Consider the following 18,878-nt stretch of genomic DNA (forward strand, 5'->3'; position numbering starts at 1 on the left):
ATGTGGAGGAGAGGAGACAGACACTATAGATGGGAAGTCTGGATCTTCTTAATGAGCTGGATCATTTGGCTCCACTTCCTAAAAAGAACTGGTTCTTCCTGAACGGCTGCCTATTAAATATATAACAGGGAGCCTCAGGCCTGTAAGTCACCCCACACCACTTTACTTTTAACCTGATTTATGTGGTGTGGTGAGCCAATTAGGGGTGGGGTTAGGTGAGCTATTGGCTCACTAAGGGAAGCCGACTCCCATTGTTTATGCAAAAGAGCCAGCTCTTTGTGCCGGCTCGTTCGAGAACAACCCATCACTAACAGACACAGGGATACAAAGGTTGCAGTTGCCCCCTTCCCACATGCTGCTGGCAGGTAGCTAGGTAAAGTGAATTAAATTTATATAAACTACTGAAATTTTCATAATGTTTATAAAGGATTTTAAAAATAAGAATAGTATAGGCTAATGGAAATTAAAAAATCATCAAAAATCACATTACTGGTGATAGGTTCCCTTTATGATGCAGTGCGGATGAACTCATCACGCTCCTGTGTCATCCACATGACACTGCCATGGGAGAGCTACAGACGTGAATGATGCCGGAGGTGAGTACTCCTTCTCTCGTTTGTATGCTGCCTTTGGCTACAGATTAACTAGAAAGGGAAGAATTACCCCAGCAGAGGGCCCTGTCTAATGATTTATAAATGGGGGCGCTACCTATCGGATTATGAATGACTGTATTTTACATGGATTACTGACTGAGGGGTACGGTGTTATGTATAAATGGGGGGTGTTATGACTGTACATCAATTTAGGGATGTTGATTCTGTATACAAATTATTGGGTGCGTCAGGATCGGAGGTAGTGGATGCTCTCTCCCACCGGCTGGTGGCAGCCAATATCGAGGTACGGGAACGGCAGGCAATCTCCTAGTCAGGGACAGGCAGGAGGTCAGCACGGGCAACACGGTATCAGATGTGTCGCGGCCGGCTGCACAAGAATCAGTGACTGCACCGGCTCTCGGTCCAAGGAGGAGGAACACAATGGAGATGGGGCGTGCATAATTAAATATTTTAGGTGCATGGAATCGCCAGGGTGAAGCGCTGAAGCCACATTTCTAAAGATTATAAAATACTTTTTTTTGCCTAAACTATTGTTTTTTGTCCCTAAACAAAATATGTCCTGGGTTCAGTGGTAAAGAGCCAAGAGGGTGGTGTGAGGAGGTCATTTCGGCTGGGATCAAGTGGTTGGTTTCCTTTAAAGGATCTAAGTTTCTGAAGGGATTACATTACCATAGTATAAGTAGTAAATGTAGTGAGTACATGTTCTATGTAAAACATCAGGGTGCATTGTCTGTGTGGTTGAGGTGCTTACGGCCTTCTTTGCGTAAGTAACTCGTGGGTGGTGGCAGTGACTGGATCTGGGTGCCGAGAATGTGTGGAGCAAATTGAGCTTTGGACGCCATTTTGTGGAAGTGGGTGGAGCTTAAGGGCTAAATTCTGGGACTCCATAGAGTAGGTACACCCCGTGTTTGGACTCTGGTGTTGGAGTTCCTGACAATCACTATTAAAGGGGTTGTCCCACGGAGGTAAGTGCAGAGGGATCCAGATAGTGGGTCTGGAGAAAATCTCGCTAAATATTAGAGGGGGAAGTACAACTTCCCAACTGTTACAGAAGGAAACCAAGTGGATTTTCCAAACCCAGTCCATGGCACCGAGAGGACTTAATGAAGAATTCCTTTTTACAGGTTTACAAAAAAAAAAATATAATACAAAAATGAAAAATAAATGAATGAATACTATTCATATACTTTAAAGTATGATACTCACCATGCAATGTGGCATCCAGTCAATGCACCTGTATGATAGTATGGATACTTATAACACTAAGCAATATAATGCACCATTAAAAGCGGTACACAAAGTTTGGTTTTTTGTTTTGTAGTTATTAATAAATTAAAATTTTTGTTTTTTCTTTGCCTCTTACATTAATTGATTTTTTACAGGCATCTTCACACTCCTAGGGATCCTGCACATTGGCACCTTACACAAGACTCGAATTCAAATATCAACACTAACAACATTGAAGAAAATTCAATTAATAATATTATATGCACTTACTGTATATATCCTCTAAATTATACTAACAGTACCTGTGTATTACATATTGTATTATGCCGAATATGTATTCTTTTTTTAGCTTGATTAATTATATCCGTACACCATGTAAGTTTCAGGTACAAGTCCCCTTTCTCCCTTGCATATGTTCACATAGGGAGTTCGTGTGGAGGGGAATACTACTGGTTGCATCATAACCATTCCCTTATTGTGGCACGTATCTTTACATGTGCTTTTTTTAAGTGTTTTTATTGGTGTTTTTCTTCCTTTTTCAATAAATGTAAGATTATTTTGATATGCAAATATGGAATGGACCTTTTTCTTTTGCACACCACTCTGTTGTTTAGGTTTATTTGAATTATTCAAGGTGTGGGTCCCATTGGAAATGACCTTATGTTGTTGAGCCTAAATTGAACTTGCCATCTAGCAAGTACAGCGCTCAGCTATCTCTGTCAGCTCCATAGAGATGAACTGGGCAGCCCGCACATGTGCGATCGGCTGCTCCAGTCATCTCGGGGAGGCACGGGGGTACATCTCATGATCCATGAGGGTCCCATCGCTATGATCCCCACCAATCTGCAAATTACAGCCTATCCGATAACCCCTTTAATGTTAAAAGACAAAACACATGTTGCTACTTACATAACACATATGCATTTGATGCGTTTTGCCCAATGCATTTGAATTGCAAATGTATTCTCATCAGAATGTGGCCTACGCCTAAGTTCATACTCTGCACTTGAATTACATTTTCAAAGATGATTCTAACATGGTGCAGGGGAGCTAAAAACGTCGCAAAATTTTTTTAAAATACCCTGCAAATCAGAAACAAAGAAAAAAACCACATGTATCAACACAGCAAATTTAGAAAGATACATAAATACATACATACATACATACATTGCTGAAGTATCCCGACCTCCTGGCCAACTTTGAAAAGTCGCGAAGGAAAACAAATGATATGTGTGCCCCATAGATATAGTTATACACACACAGACTTGTATAATACATGAAAACAGAGCCAAAACCAAGACTGTGTATACAGGGGGGAGGAGAGGCCATGTATACAGGGGGGAAGGAGAGGCTGTGTACACATGGGGAGAAGAAGAGGTTGTGAATATATGGGGGGGGGGGGGACTGTGTATACAGGGGGGGGGGGGTGGAGAAGCCTTTGCATACAGGGGGGGGGGGGGGGTTGGAGAGGCTGTGTATCCTGGGGGGGCTGTAATACTATCATTTTGGTGACTATATGAGGCAGCAGAACTGCTGTCTTGGGGCTGTACTTGACTTCGACCTTTCCTTTGCACTGTATATTGAATTTCTTGCTCGCTCTTGCCACGTGCATCTGAGAAACATCTCCAGGATCTGCCCATTTTCTTTATAATTGAAACCTCTAAAATGCTAATTGTTACTGTGATTCACTCTCGATTAGACTATTGTAACTCCCTACTAATCGCTCTTCCACTCACTAAACTTTCCCCTCTCCAATCTATTCTTAATGCAGCAGCCAGGCTTGTCTTGCAGACCAAACAGTACACAGATGCCTTCAGTCTATGGCAGTCACTGCACTGGTTGCCCATCTCCTTCTTCTAATTAGCCTGAAGGGCTGTGGTGGGTGTTTTCAGATGCCCTCAGTGCTTTAGATTCACAGGCTGCACAAGTAGAGGTAGGAGTAAAAGAGCAGGAGGTTGGTTGAGACAGGGTGAATCTGCAGCACTGAGGGCCTCTGATAACGTCATCAGATCCCTTCAGTGTCAATAACATATTTTTAAAAGTTGATTTTAGAAGGAAGGGGGTCATGGATATCAAGTATAAAAATATTGGCATGAGTAAGTGTTGTTGGTTTACTGTGCTTGATTTTCATGGTGAATATTCTTTAAGCCTGGAGTCCTTGCTCAATGAACACAGTAGGACTGTTTCCCCTACTGTTCTCTGCAACTTGAGTACCCAGCTAGTTAGAGAACCTAACCCATCTTTCCCAGGTACAGTTATAGTATGTAAAATCCTCTAGGCTGCATTTCAATGTCCTAAAGTACAACATATCCACCCAGTGACAGCAATAGATGTGGACAATGTGTATTATTCCTATTTATGTGTATGACCCCAAAGAGTTATTGGTATATTTACGTTAAAATGTATTCGTCTTGAGATGAAGCAGGCTGTGATTGGCTGGCAATCCTGGAACATTCTAGACTGAGCTAACGTATATAAATATAGGCTCATGCTGCTGGTACAGTAGAGCCGACCTTGCTTTCTAGAGATTAATTTCAGCCCAGCTAACCACAGGTCCACACTCACGTACTACTGTTTTTTGCCATCCAGATGACTATTATCCAAATAGATCCAGACAGATAATTGGCTAATAAAGGAACCGTGAGTTTTCTTCATCTCCATTTTCGGTGTGAATCCCTGGCTAGCCGCTACCATAAGTGCCCCAGGGGGAGCCTCTTCTTGTTTCACCCTGATGGGTAAGGATGAGGCCTGTGCTAGGATAGGGCTACTATGACAGCCTCCGATGGGTATGTTGCGACAGTATCTTGCACGATACACACAATAGAAATCTTGGGTTACATGGATGTTATATGGCAGTGATGGCAAACCTTTTAGACACCTAGTGCCCAAACAACAACCAAAACCCACGTATTTTTCGCAAAGTGCCGATACGACAATTTAAGCAGTAACTTATTACTCCATGCTCTGTCACATGTTTAAATTGTATAGGCACCTGAGGACACCAATACAGTAGAAGGAAGGAGAAGAAGTTTAGATCATCAATGTATCCTTCTAAGGTCCTGGGCTGCTTGGGACTGCAGGAGTCCGTGAGTCCTGTCTGGCGAACTCTGCTCTAGGGTGATGGCGCAGGTGCCCATAGAGAGGGCTCCGAGTGCCACCTCTGGCACCCGTGCCATAGGTTCGCCACCACTGTTATATGGGAATGTGCACCTATGCCCAGTAATTTTCCTTCAGATTTAAGTATTTGAATATGATATTCATGAATCAGGGCTTAGGACACTATTTAAATGCTGCCTGTGGGTCTAATTCCAATTGGCAGAACCAGGTTATCAGTGGGAGACCAAGGGGTTTGCTTTGTTTGTGACATAATAGTACAGGGGTCAGTGCACAGCTGTATCTATAGCTGTATACAGAGTGCTCCTTCATGCACTCTGTATATTATTATTCTCATATTATTTATGATGAGAAATGGTATAGTTATTGACTTGCTGTTTAGTCATATATTTCACAAGATGCAATGCTCTGCAGTTAATGTTCTGCAGCTCATGTAGTCATTGATGCGTAGTTAGATGTAACACTCTGCATAGTGTACTTGATGAGAAGTGATGCTCTGCGGACAGAGTTCTAACAAACAAGTCTTGTTGCTGCTCCGATGTTTACTGTGCTGGGAAATGACCCCGCCTGGAAGCTAGGAATGTGGAGGTAATGTGTCTTCTGCAGCGCACACTACATGCCATCCTCTCAGCACTGTCACTTCTCCTTGGTGGATCCCGAAAGGTAAGTGTTGGTGATACACTATGTTTACCAATTGTGCCCTAATAGAGGGAAAATATGTGGTTGCCTTAGTTTCAGACAGATGTTGTATTTTCTGATGTTGATTTGATACTACTTGGAGACAATGCGGGAGGCATCATGATGGTGTAGAATTGTTCTGTATAAGAAGATATATAGGGGCCATTTGTTTTTCAGCAACTATTTAATTAAAGGACAGGGATAGGAGTGAGCATGTCCTATTTGTGGTGAGGATGGACACTTGCAGAGGTTACAGTTATGCAGGGCCCGTTCTAGACGAATTGGGGCCCTGGGAAAAACTGAAAGTGGGACCCCAAAATAAAACTATTTTATGACCAGTCACAGTCAGCAAGAGGCTCCTTTTAGTATGGTAAAACAAACTGTAATATGGGAGAATTTTATAGGAGATAGATGATAGGGAGATTGATGGGCAGCATGGTGGCTCAGTGGTTAGCACTACAGCCTTGCAGCGCTGGTCAACATCTGCAAAGAGTTTGTATAAGCATGTGTTTGCGTGGGTTTCCTCCGGGTCCACCGGTTTCCTCCACACTCCAAAAAATTACCGGTAGGTTGAATAGATTGTGAGCCCCACGGGGACAGAGACTGATCTGGCAAGCACTGTGTAGCCTATATGAATAAAGAATTATTAATTATAATTATTATGATAGAAGAAAAATATGAAAGATGATAGAGATTTCTAGATGCACTAAAACTGTAATATCTAGATATCTGCTTTTCACCTAGAAATTTTAAGGCAGTCACAACCTGCAAAATATATCAATAAAACAGAATAAAAAGTAAAGGCGCCATAAAACCTATAATTTTTAAAGCAGACAACCAGGCGATGCATTTGGCAAATAACATTCAAAATTTCCTCTAAAATATGTACAAATCCAGATACTTATATGAAGAAAATATACTTTCCTAAAACAGTAAGATGTGATGAGATCCTACAGACCCCACATGTGTATATTCACCAAAATATGCAGCAAAGGGAACGTTAAATCCACAGGAGACAACAAACTATTTTTGCAGAAAATTGCACTGAGCGTCACACAGATCTATCATTGTATGCTCCTTACACAATGGTAACCCAAATATATAACTATATATCCATAAACCAAGCTAATGAGATAACAAAAGTCACTTATATGTGCGCCATTGTATTATCCGCACAATAACTGAACCCTCCGCGCTTCATAAGAATGTTAGTGAGAACGTCATAACATAGGTGTAAGTAATGGAGGATGATGGGAAATAAAATCTTTATTCCAGAACATGTGTGTGTTTTTGGTGTTACATATAACTTTATGGACATGTTCTGGGTTGCGGTGTAAATATTTAGCCACATTAGACACAGAGGATCGATTTTTGCAACAAAAAAAAAAAACTAATCACAAAACAAAAGGCAATAAGAGAGAAAGAGGTATACTTAGATAGTTCTGGATAGAGAAGGGTTAAAAACATGAATATTAGTTGATATTATCCCTTCTCAAAATGTAGTAACATATAAAGTGAATATTTCCATTATCTGTGAGGAGCAGCAGCTCCTGTGTGCAGCAAATTCTCCCTGCAGCCTGATGGCTAAGAATCTGGAGGGGCTACACTTCAGGGGGCTGTATCTCTGGCTCTGTGACACATAGAACATCACTTCTTATTTCCTATGAAAGAAGAGAGTCTCCTCTTTTATATGAATCTAAATTTATGTTTCTAAGTGTCAAAAAAAATTGAGATATTAACTGTCAAACTGCCGGCGGGAGTGATTTTTATATATAAATATGTCACCTGATATTCTCACTTTATCCCCTTACCGACATGTGACGTAGTATTAAGTCACATGCCGGGTCCCGGTACATGGAGAGGGCTCGCGGGCCAAAATCGATCGCGAGTGTTTTCGGGCTGATGGCCTTGGTGGCCTCGGGTTTCACGAAGACCCGAGGATACTTCGTTTCAACTCATTCATTACAATGTGCTATCAGCACATTGTAATGTATGAGGAGTAAAATCCCCATATACTGCCATACTGTAGTATGGCAGTATATGATAGGATCCTACAGACAACCTAAGGTTAATGTACCCTTGGGAGTCTGAAATGTAGTAAAAATAAAAATTAAAAAAAAGTTTTAAAAAAAAATATAATTAAAAAAAAACTAAAAACTCAAATCACCCCCCTTTCCCTAGAACTGATATAAATATAAATAAACAGTAAAAATCATAAACACATTAGGTATCGACGCTTTCAAAAATGCCCGATCTATCAAAATATTAACCCCGTAACGGAAAATCGCGCTTTTTTGAAAATGGCACTTTTTTGCCATTTAAAAAAAAAAGAATTCTATAAAAAGTGATCAAAAGGTTGCACAGTCCTAAAAATGATAACATTGTAAACGTCATCAAAATCCGCAAAAAACGGCACCACCCACAGCTCCATACACCAAAGTATAAAAAAAGTTATTAGCCCCAGAAGATGGCAAATTCCCCCAAAAATTTTTGTACAGGTTTTAATTTTTTTAAATGTATGAAAACATTATAAAACCTATATAAATTTGTTATCCCCGTAATCCTACCGACCCAAAGAATAAAGTAGACATGCCATTTGGGGCGCACAGTGAAATCCATAAAATCCAAGCCCATAAGAATACGGCACAAATGCGTTTTTTTACCAATTTCACTGCATTTGGAATTTTTTTCCCACTTCCCAGTACACGACATGGAATATTAAATACCAACATTTTGAAGTGTAATTTGTTACGCAGAAAATAAGCCATCACACAGCTCTGTACATGGAAAAATAAAAAAGTTACAGATTTTTGAAGGCAGGGAGTGAAAATGAAAACGCAAAAACAAAAAAGGGCTGTGGCGTTAAGGGGTTAAACCTGAATATCTTTGGATCCATGGCACCTAGAAACACAATTCCAGATTCATTTGAAAGAATACATTCTCCCCTTCCAGAGGGCCCAAGACAATTGCCCACTTTGCCTACTCATAGCGCCGGCCCTGCAGTTATGGTATGCCCACCCATATTATGAGATTACATGAAATTGTTAACTATCATGGAGCACTTGAGAGCTTTGGGAGGCTCCTCTATTACCATCCAGAGCTACAAGAGAACATCTGACATCTGATTTCAGGTTTGCACAGACACAATGCTGAAGACTGTCCTTCTTCTAGGTGTCTCCCTCCAGCTGCTGGGTGACTGTGAGGGACAGGTGAGTATTCAGTAGGTAAGGCCCGTCATCTTTGATCCCCGCAGTTCACAATATAATTTCTATATCTCATGCTGTATAACATTTCAATCATCATCAGAGCTCAGCTTTCATTTTCAAACAGCTGTTTACAAAATTAATGCAGGGCTCTGATTGGTTTCCATTGGCAACTAGAACAGTTTTAACTCAGACACTTCTAATGAATCTCCCCCCATATTATTATGTGTATTTATAAATATACTGTATACAGATTTATACCTATGTACATATAGCTGCCATTTAACAAGTTACATACTGTTGAAATGAATCATTCTGTAAGTCCAGTCTATAGCCCTGGCAGTGCACAGTGTCCTGATTATACTTGGAGTCTGGCTGCAGCATGCTCTTTCCCAATGATATGGATTCTTACCCCATAGCCTTACCTCTATAGGGCAGCTAGTAAAATAGGTACCAGGGGTGTAACTACAGCGGTAACAGCCATAGCAGCTGTATGGGGCCCACACAGTCAGGGTGCCCCAGCATCTGACCTTACATACTACAGAATGGGGGATGTGCACATCGTACAACATAATGGGGCAGATTTACTTACCCGGTCCTGTCGCGATCCAGCGGCGCGTTCTCAGTCAAGGATTCGGGTTTCCGGCGATTCACTGAGGTAGTGTGCCCGATTTCCACCAGGTGTCGCTGCTGCGCTGAAGTTCACCGGAATTCACTGGAGTTCTTCCATCCGCTGCTGGGTGCAGGTAAGCGCGTGTCAAGCTACATTTTTTTTTTAAAATTCCGCAGTTTTTCCAAATCTGTTGGGTTTCCCGACTGCCACGCCCCCCCGATTTCCTTCGCGTGCATACCGACGCCGATGCGCCACAATCCGATCGTGTGCACCAAAAACCCAAGCAATTCGGAGCATATCGGAAAAATTTGGGAAACCCGACGAAAAAAAGCGATTCGGGCCCTTAGTAAATGACCCCCCAATATGTATATAACAGTGCACAGCTTCCACAGTACACAGCATGAAATCAGGGTAGAGGGAGGTGACAACAGAACAACAGGACTACAGATCTCTCATCTGTAATTTCTTCTATGTACTTACCCCATGTGGTCAGAAGCTACTGGGACAGGGGCCCTGTCTCTACTAGTTACACCCATGACAGGTACACTTCGAGCAAGCAATGGTTATCTCATGCCACTCCTGGAGGAGGAAATATCAATGTTCACAGGTACTTTAACCAGTTACTACCCATGGTATGTTTTTTGCATACAGACCAGACCACCCTGCTTACTGCTTTGCAGTTTAATAGGTCAATGGTGAGGTGAAACTAACCAGCAACGAGACTAACCCTTTACGTTACCAAAGCTAATCATATTCCACAGCACTTTATATCATGGGGTGTATATACAAAAATAAGGCATAAAAAGTAATAACATTGTCAGGTAATACAATAAGAATGAGGGCAAAGCTCATGCGGCCACCATTTTGATTTACAGCACAAAGCCGCCCTGAGGCCAAAGGCTTAACTGGCCTCATGGCAGATGAGGCACTGTGCTTTACCCAAGGAAATCAATAATGTATCTCATAGTACATCACATCATCATCTCTAACAAGTCTTACAATATGATTTTACAATCACCTATTTCTCTCCCTCTAGATGTATACACCATAAGGGTCAATGGAGAGTTTACTAAAATAACCTGATTACAGTAGAATGATGTCCATTAATATTTTATACTGTCTGGACACTAAAAAGCTGTTAAACAGATTTTTATCACATCTGGGGATGAGATTACGATGAAGCATTATTTTAGTTAGATATAGGAGTCACAGTAAGTCAGGTACCGGACAGATTCAATGCTCTTTGCCCCCAGGCCTGTCCCGAACAGCGTGAGGCACTCAAAGTCCTGCGTCAGGTTCAAAAGCTGCTAACTGACCATGAAGCCTCGTACCTGCGGGGGATGAGGACACTCAGCAGAAGACTCAATCAGCTCAAGGGGCAACTACAAAGACAAGAGGATAAAGGTTAGTGCTTAATTCCTAACCCCCAAAATTTACCAGACTCTTGATTTTCTACCCACTCTTTTATCACTCTGTAGACTCTTGTCCACCGTTAAAGCCACCACGTCATGGTCGGGTACTGGGCAGAAAGTTGAAGGCAGGCCATGAGCTGCATTTCCTATGTGATCCAGGGTACCAGCTGACTGGCTCCGAATCCAGAACCTGCATGAACAACCAGACCTGGAGTGGACAGCCTGCCATCTGCAGCGGTATTATGCAGGGACTGTATGGGGATTGTGGAAAAGTTTTGATTTCTATTTTGGTTTAGGGTGTATGCTTTCAGGGTATTATGCCCTGACCTGTAGAAGAAAGCTTTACACATAGGGATATTTTATATTATGAACTTAATGAGGCATTTACACTGAGAGTTAAAAATCATGTAACATTTGTGGATCTGGGATAAAGCACAGTTGCAGGAGTACAGAATGAAGCAAGAGAGAAGGGGCGAAAGACAACAAGAGTGGAATGGAAAAGAGGGGAGGAATGAGAAAGAAGCCGGCTAAGAATCTGGATGGGGGGCACACTTTAGAGGGCAATATCTTTTGCTCTGTGAATCTCACTTCTTTTTTCCCATGGAAGAGGAGAGTCTCCTCTTTTATATGAATCTAAATTTGTGTTTCTAGGTGTTTACTTTCCTGGTCCGCGAAGTTCACGGAAAGCGAATTGTCCGACGATAATGTACTGTGCCGCGATTCACTAAGATCGTGCACCTAATATATTGAATGTATCGCTCCCCGCTCAGGTCCGCCAGAGTTCACCACCTTCTTCCTGGTTCATGTAAGTGCATTGTCTTGCGACACAATTTGAATCTTAAATCCCGTGCTCAGTCTACATCAGTCGGATCATCTGACGGCACGGACCCCAATTTCTGTCGCATGAAAGCCAGGAAAGCTGCGCCAAAATCCTATCGCGTGTGAAACAATCCCATCGCAGACCCCTGTTAAATACCTGTCAAAGCTGCGCAAATTGCGAAAATGGTGCAAAGTCCGACAAAAGTGGGATCCGCTATCCTTAGTAAATAACTGCATTAACTGTTAGAGTACTGTCAGGAGTGATTTTTATATATAAAAATCTCACCAAATTCTCTCTTTAAACGTGAATATCTCTGGTTCCCTCACACCTAGAAACACAATTTTAGATTCATTTGAAAGAGGAGATTCTCCTCAGATGCTCTGTTTGACGCCCCCTAACACCAGGGCATGAGCAAGGGTACATGCACATAAGAAAACCTATAGCAAAAGGTGGTGTATATGCTAAATAATAATAAATAATATGCAAATAGGTTTTTCAGGATAAGGAAAACTATGCCTCTTTAGCTACCTTGTAAGGCAGCTCCCTTAAAGGGGTTTTCCCACAAAGCAAAGTTAGGAGTGCATGACCATTCTGCTGCATTAATCTCTATGGAGCTGACAGAAATTGACAAGCAACACGCTTATCGATATATCCGTCAGCTATATAGAGATTAATGGAGCAGAATGGTCATGGGCGGTTGCTGCTCCATTAGACTGAGGAGCAGCAAGGGGTCCTACGAACCACTCGTTTACACGATCTGCAGGGATCTCAGCATGAGACCAACACTGATCAGCAAGTTTGGCCCTATCATTGCTTTGTGGGAAAACCCCTTTAACATCAAGCATGACTCAGAAAGCCTAATGACATGATGCAGGATTAAAGCCCACACCATGTCACTAGGCTTCCTCAAAGTCATGCTTGATGTTAAGATGGCTGCCTTACAAGGTAGCTAAAGAAGCATTTTTTTTCCTTCTCCCATAATGGAAAACTTATTTGCATATTTCCCAGAATCCCCTAGTGTATCATCAATGACTGTAAGTCTCTACATGCCTGCAAGGCACCTAATTAGCAAAGTCTCAGTAGAGCTCTTACTTCCTGACCCAAGTTTATGCAGAGGTTTATGCAAATATGCAGAGAGAATTATTATTATCATTATCATTTATAGAGCACCATTAATTCCATGGTGCTGTACAATCAATAAGGTATCCATATACATTACAGTTATGGCAATACGTTTTGAGAATGACACAGATATTGTATTTTCTTGTTTTATTGTAACAAAAGCTTTTATTGACAGAATGAGTTAATCCAGCAAGTCAATACTTGCAGTGTTGACCCTTCTTCTTCAGGACCTCTGCAATTCTCCCTGGCAGCTCTCAATCTACTTCTGGACCAAATACTGATAGCCGTCCATTCTTGCACAATCAATGCTTGCATTTTGTCACAATTTGTTGGTTTTTGTTTGTTCACCCGCCTCTTGATGATTGACCATAAGTTCTCAATGGGATTAAGTTTCCAGGCCATGGACCCAAAATCTCTATGTTTTGTTCCCTGGGCCATTCAGTTATCACCTTTGCTTTATGGCAAGGTGCTCCATCATGCTGGAAGTCATTGTTGATCACCAAACTGCTCTTGGACGGTTGGGAGAAGTTGCTCTTGGAGGACATTCTGGTACCATTCTTTATTCATGGATGTGTTTTTAGGCAAGACTGTTTGAGAGCCAATTCCCTTGGCTGAGAAGTAACCCCACACATGAATGGTTGCAGGATGCTTTACAGTTGGCATGAGACAAGACTGGTGCTATCGGTCACCTTGTCTTCTCCGAACAAGCTGTTTCCAGATGTTCCAAACAATCGGAAAGGGGATTCATCAGAGAAAATGACTTTACCCCAGTCCTCAGCAGTCCACTCCCTGTACCTTTTGAATTTAAATTCCTTGATGATGCAATAGATTGTCGACTGAGGTGCAATCTTTCTAGCTGTGATACTCTTCCCTGTTAGGCCAGTTTTGTGCAGTGCAATGATGACTGCACTTGTTTCTTTAGAGATAACCATGGTTAACAGAAGAGAAACAATGATGCCACGCACCAGCCTCCTTTTAAAGTGTCCAGTGGTGGGATTCTTACTTAATCATGACAGATTGATCTCCAGCCATGTCCTCAACACTCAACCCTGTCTTACTGGAGCAATCACTGAAACGATGTTAGCTGCTCCTTTTAAGGCCAGGCCTGCGTTGAAGTTGAAATGTATTTTGGGGGAAAAAGTTCATTTTCTAGGCAAATATTGACTTTGCAATTAATTGCTGTTAAGCTGATCACTCTTTATAACATACTGGAGTATAAGCAAATTGTCAATTTAAAACCTCATGCAGTAAACTTAGTAAAAATTAACATTTTTATCATTCTCAAAACTTTTGGCCATGACTGTACATTAAGACAAGAACAAATAGAAGTACAAATACAGAAACTACAGAGATCTGGAACAAGTAGGAGAAGGACCCTTCAGGAGAGGGCTCACAATCTATATGGGAGGGTAGATGGAGACACATGGTGAGGGAGCAGAGCAGTGCAGTTATCGCGTATTGTAGGCAGTGCAGGACAGATGGGTTTTCAAAATGTATGATCAAATATTGGTTATAACTAAACATCCTTGTTTACAATCAAGGGAACGCAAAACAGTTATGAGGACTAATTTTCCATTTTTCCATATTTCACTCCCATATTCTCTGTCTGTCAACAGAACTGATGTCTGTAGCCAACACCACATTCACAACCCTGAGACCAGCTGATTGTTCCACCTTCCAGGGAATTCAGCACTGTGCTTGTGACCCTGGGTATGTCATCCAGAGTGGAGGCCTGTGTCAAGGTAACTGCTTAAAGAAGACCTGTCACCAGAATGTTAACATCCTGACAGCTTTTCTGACTCATGTCTTCTGGCTTTGACTCTTCCCTCTCCCAGGCTGACAGTAAACCAAACCCCATTATTTTGATTGACAGCTCTGCTTTCTGTTACATTTATGTCATGTGACCAGAGTGATATCATCTCAGGTCCTTTAACCTCCTAACATTAGCAAACTGTACCCATACTGTACTGTATGTACAGCATTTGAGCACTTACAATAGCAGCAATTCATATCTTTCTGTTATTGCAGACATTAGCCTGAAGCTTAAAAGGGCTTTCCCACGAAGGCAAGTTATACTAATGGAGCAGACGGCCACGCATGACTGTTCTGCTTTATTAATCTCTATGGAGCTGACTGAGATTGCCGAGCAGCACTGAGACCCCCACTGATTATTAAGTTAGGCCTTATCCCGTGGATAGTGCCTAACTTACCTTTGTGGGAAAATATGATGCTTGGTAACAAACTCTCACAGCCAGAAAGGCACCCCCTCTTCTTGGGCCACAAACAAGGCATCAAGGCATCAAGGGTCTGTTGTTCGTGGCCCACATGTCATCAGACATTGAAGTCTGCTCACACGCCGATAACAGCAAACAAAAATGTCTGAGTGGCGAAAATGGGTAGGAATGCAGCCTGCTCCGAGTTTTCTGGCTTGGCCATATGGCTCCTACACAGATCTGTGGAAAAAACAAACATGTTCCCATAAAAATTAATTTGGAGGGGATTTATATCAAAAGCTAATGTAGAATTACTCTATAACCTGAATCTGGAACTGGCGCAGGCTATAGCTAATGCTTGGTGTGGAGGTGGCATAAGGTGGGGGTCTCAATTCCTTATGCTAGTACAAGCCTTGATATCCCCCCTTGCTTATTTGCAGAGAGTCTTCACCAGTTTTTCTATCCTTATATCCTCCAGATATAGATGAATGTGATTTGTACCAAGGAAAAGCAGGATCAAAGATCTGTGTGCATGAATGTGTGAACACACTTGGGTCATACAACTGTGTGTGTCCACGGGGATATCTCCTGGACGCACACCCTAACAGTTGTAAAGGTAAGATGGATGATAATATTTAGGGTATTACCTGTCTGTATGTCACTCCTGTCACTTGATTCTTCTCTTCACTAGACATAGACGAATGTGTCTCTAATCGTTCAGCTTGTACTGGAGGAGAACAATGTGTTAATCTATATGGAGGATTCACCTGTGTTCGACCAGAGTGTCCCAAGCCCAAAATGAATGTGACGTATGTCAAGATCTCTGGCCAGTGAGTACATGTAATCAGGACCATGGGTTTTCGCCATTAATGGCACTACAGGTTTGGATTGCCCCTGTGAATGCACTGCTGGGCCCCTTGTAGATATACCATCCTTATCAGACCACATGCACACAAACGTGCTGATTGTGGGCCGCAAACAACTCTCACGTGGTCCATATGTCATTGGCACGGGGAAACTTGGGCAGGAACAGTAGCTACTTTATATAGTGCTGGGCCCAGGCAGTCACCTCATGCACTGGGCCATGGCATCCATGACTGTCGTCATGATCCTATATTAGTAAATGTGCTAGCACACAAACCCAAGCAATGGTCATGTACACGAGGCATAAGTATGTAGTATGAAAACTCGTGGTTATCGCCGTTATCCTCTTGTGTAGTCTTTGGTCAGAGTAAGAGCAGTTAAAGAAAACCAGTATTTGGTCTTTGAATCGCAGTACACTATGGGGCAGATTTACTTACCCGGTCCATTCGCGATCCAGCGGCGCGTTCTCTGCGCTGGATTCGGGTCCGGCCGGGATTTAATAAGGTAGTTCCTCCGCCGTCCACCAGGTGGCGCTGCTGCGCTGAAAAGCATCTGAACGCGCTGGAGTTCACCGGCTCGGGCTGAGTGAAGGTAAGCGCGTACCGAGCGACCCATTTTCCGTTCTTAAATGCGGCGGTTTTTCAGAATACGTCGGGTTTTCGTTCGGCCACGCCCCCCGATTTCCGTTGCGCACATGCCGGCGCCGATGCGCCACAATCCGATCGTGTGCACCAAAATCCCGGGGCAATTCAGGTACAATCGGCGCAAATCGGAAATATTTGGGTAACACGTTGGGAAAACACGAATCGGGCCCTTAGTAAATGACCCCCTCTGTGTCCTCTTTCATGGACTGACCACAGTACAGGGAATGTTTATAGTGATATGTGATGCATGGAGTCCCTGCTTGTCGGTCAGTCTGTGAATGATGCATGGAGTTCTCTGCACTGTTAAGACTGTGTCTTGGGTCCCTTCCTAGAGCACCTACATATGATTGACAGTGACTGATTGATACTTCTCCATTGTGTCTCCATGCAGCCAGTGTGAGCGGACACCCTGCCCCCTAGGAAGCAGCAGTTGCATGGATGCCCCCCATTCCATCTCCTTCCACTACATCCCTTTACAATCCCAACTGCCAGTGCCGAGGGTCCTGTTCACCATGACTGCTCCTCGCTCTCAGGGAGACAGTCAGCGTTTTACACTTACAAGGGGAAAAGCACATCGCGGCCTGGAGGTACGACAAGCCGGCAGACACCGAGGAGAGCTGCTCCTCACCAAGTCAGTGAGTGGACCGGCAGAGATACAGGTGGACGTAGAGATGGCCGAGATGTCACCGCAAGGGATCCTGGGTAGACACGTATTTACGGTCACACTATTTGTGTCACAGTTCACATTTTAGGTACTTAGCATGTGGAGGGTGAAATACACAGCACAGCTTATGCACTAAATGGCTATGAAAGGTTTATATAATCTGCACAGAAAAGTTCTAAAGCTATGAAAGAGTTAACAGTGAGGGGTTGTTTTACATCACTGCTTGTTTTCTATGCTAATTCCAGGAGACTGGTAAATAAACATGTTTTTACCGCTGAGGATCGCACAGGCGCATGTTAGGCGGAAGGTTTTTAGGGTAACACAAGGACAGGGCTGCAGCGCAGGAGGAAACTGACAAAGGAGAGTTTGTTGGGACTAATTTGTCAGGCAAACAGAGCCAGGGGGTGGCAGATTCCAGGAATAACATATTCTCCATAAACCTGTGCCTTCAGTATGGAAGCAGCCTCAAGACTCAGGAGAGCACAGTGGACGTGTGTGCCCAGTGCACCCGCAGCCACATACTGGAGTTTACAGACTACATGTGGGTAGCGCCACTCACTTGCATAAAGCTTCATCACTGCAATAAAATGCTCTGCAGCTAAAAACTTTAACTTTTTGATTTTCTTTTGCTAATGCTGTATGGGGTCTTGTTTTGTTGCGTAGTTTGTAAAAGCAAAATATATTGATATCACGTCAATAGGATTTTGTTGTTTTTTTGCACAATGAACACCTTTTTGTTTTGAGGGGGGGGGGGGGGGGAGGAGAGGGAGGAGATTACAATGTAGCTTCCCAAAACTATAACTATAGAAATTTGTAGCTATGCTAGACTTGCAGTTTTCATTAGTGCACCATTGTGGTTTATAAAGCTTTCTGATTACTTTTAGTATCACTTTTGTGTAATGGATGATTAAAAAACATGTCAATAAGAACCTTATTGTTGAAGGCTTTTTCACAGTGGCACTGTTTTTCTAAGGCCAACGGCACATGTGGCGTTTTGAACCCATTTTTGGGCCATTTTTAAGCAGTCCATTAAAAAACAACTAAGCCATTGTATTCTATTGGTGTTTCTACATTTTTTTCCCCACGGATGTTGTCTGTGAAAATAGCCATGGAAGTCTATGGTTCTGCACAAAAAAAAAAAAGTATGCGTTTTTTCCTACTGATGAGGCTGAGGAACCAGGTGCTATGTTTTCTAACCAATTTTAAAACTCAATTTTTTGTTGCTGGCGTTAAAAAAAAAAAAAACTGAATAAACAAGAAACATAAGCAAAATGTAAACAAAACGAACCAGACATACCAAGATATTTTGCTATTACCAATCCCAGTCACTGCATGCATGTAGTTCATTGTTATTGAAAGCAGTTGGAGGCAGCTTTCCGATTCCTCATTTACTTTGATGAGGACCTTCTTAAAGGGGTATTCCCATCTGGGCATTCACATTTAATTAAATTCATTTGCCATATGTAAACATTTCTTCAATTGGATGTTAATAAAAAAAATGTTCCTTTGTGAAGATAATTCCTCATAAATGTAGTCATGTTGTCCCTTAGAAACAAGATGGCTTCCCCGGATACGACCACGTCACACACTGGCAGCGGTGGCCAGATTTGCGCTATAGAGTCCTGCCTGACCACCTGGATTCAGCAATCATTACCACAGGACGACATGTAGCAACATCCGGACATTTCAT

At 42.5% G+C, this 18,878-nt stretch overlaps 1 protein-coding gene and 1 long non-coding RNA gene across 4 annotated transcripts; both read left to right on the plus strand.

Annotated features, from left to right (window-relative positions):
• Window positions 1-302: 302 nt before the first annotated feature.
• Window positions 303-2,164, plus strand: LOC140070455 (uncharacterized). Its single transcript, XR_011848929.1, has 3 exons — window positions 303-373; window positions 500-596; window positions 1,997-2,164. It is a non-coding gene; the product is annotated as an uncharacterized lncRNA (long non-coding RNA).
• A 3,304-nt stretch (window positions 2,165-5,468) lies between these two features.
• LOC140070456 (fibulin-7-like) lies at window positions 5,469-17,885 on the plus strand. 3 transcript variants are annotated; one of them, XM_072117000.1, is made up of 8 exons: window positions 5,506-5,618; window positions 8,765-8,842; window positions 10,703-10,853; window positions 10,928-11,098; window positions 14,420-14,545; window positions 15,495-15,632; window positions 15,708-15,846; window positions 16,916-17,885. In XM_072117000.1, exons 1-8 carry the CDS (start codon window positions 5,547-5,549, stop codon window positions 17,274-17,276), a joined length of 1,236 nt encoding a protein of 411 aa, XP_071973101.1. In that variant the 5' UTR covers window positions 5,506-5,546; the 3' UTR covers window positions 17,277-17,885. The 3 variants fall into 3 exon arrangements, with proteins under 3 accessions (XP_071973102.1, XP_071973101.1, XP_071973104.1); XM_072117003.1 differs by having other exon boundaries at window positions 5,513-5,618; window positions 8,805-8,842; XM_072117001.1 differs by lacking the exon at window positions 8,765-8,842 and having other exon boundaries at window positions 5,469-5,618.
• The last annotated feature ends 993 nt before the right edge of the window (window positions 17,886-18,878 follow it).

This window comes from Engystomops pustulosus, chromosome 7 (assembly GCF_040894005.1).
Source record: "Engystomops pustulosus chromosome 7, aEngPut4.maternal, whole genome shotgun sequence".
NCBI lineage: Eukaryota > Metazoa > Chordata > Amphibia > Anura > Leptodactylidae > Engystomops > Engystomops pustulosus.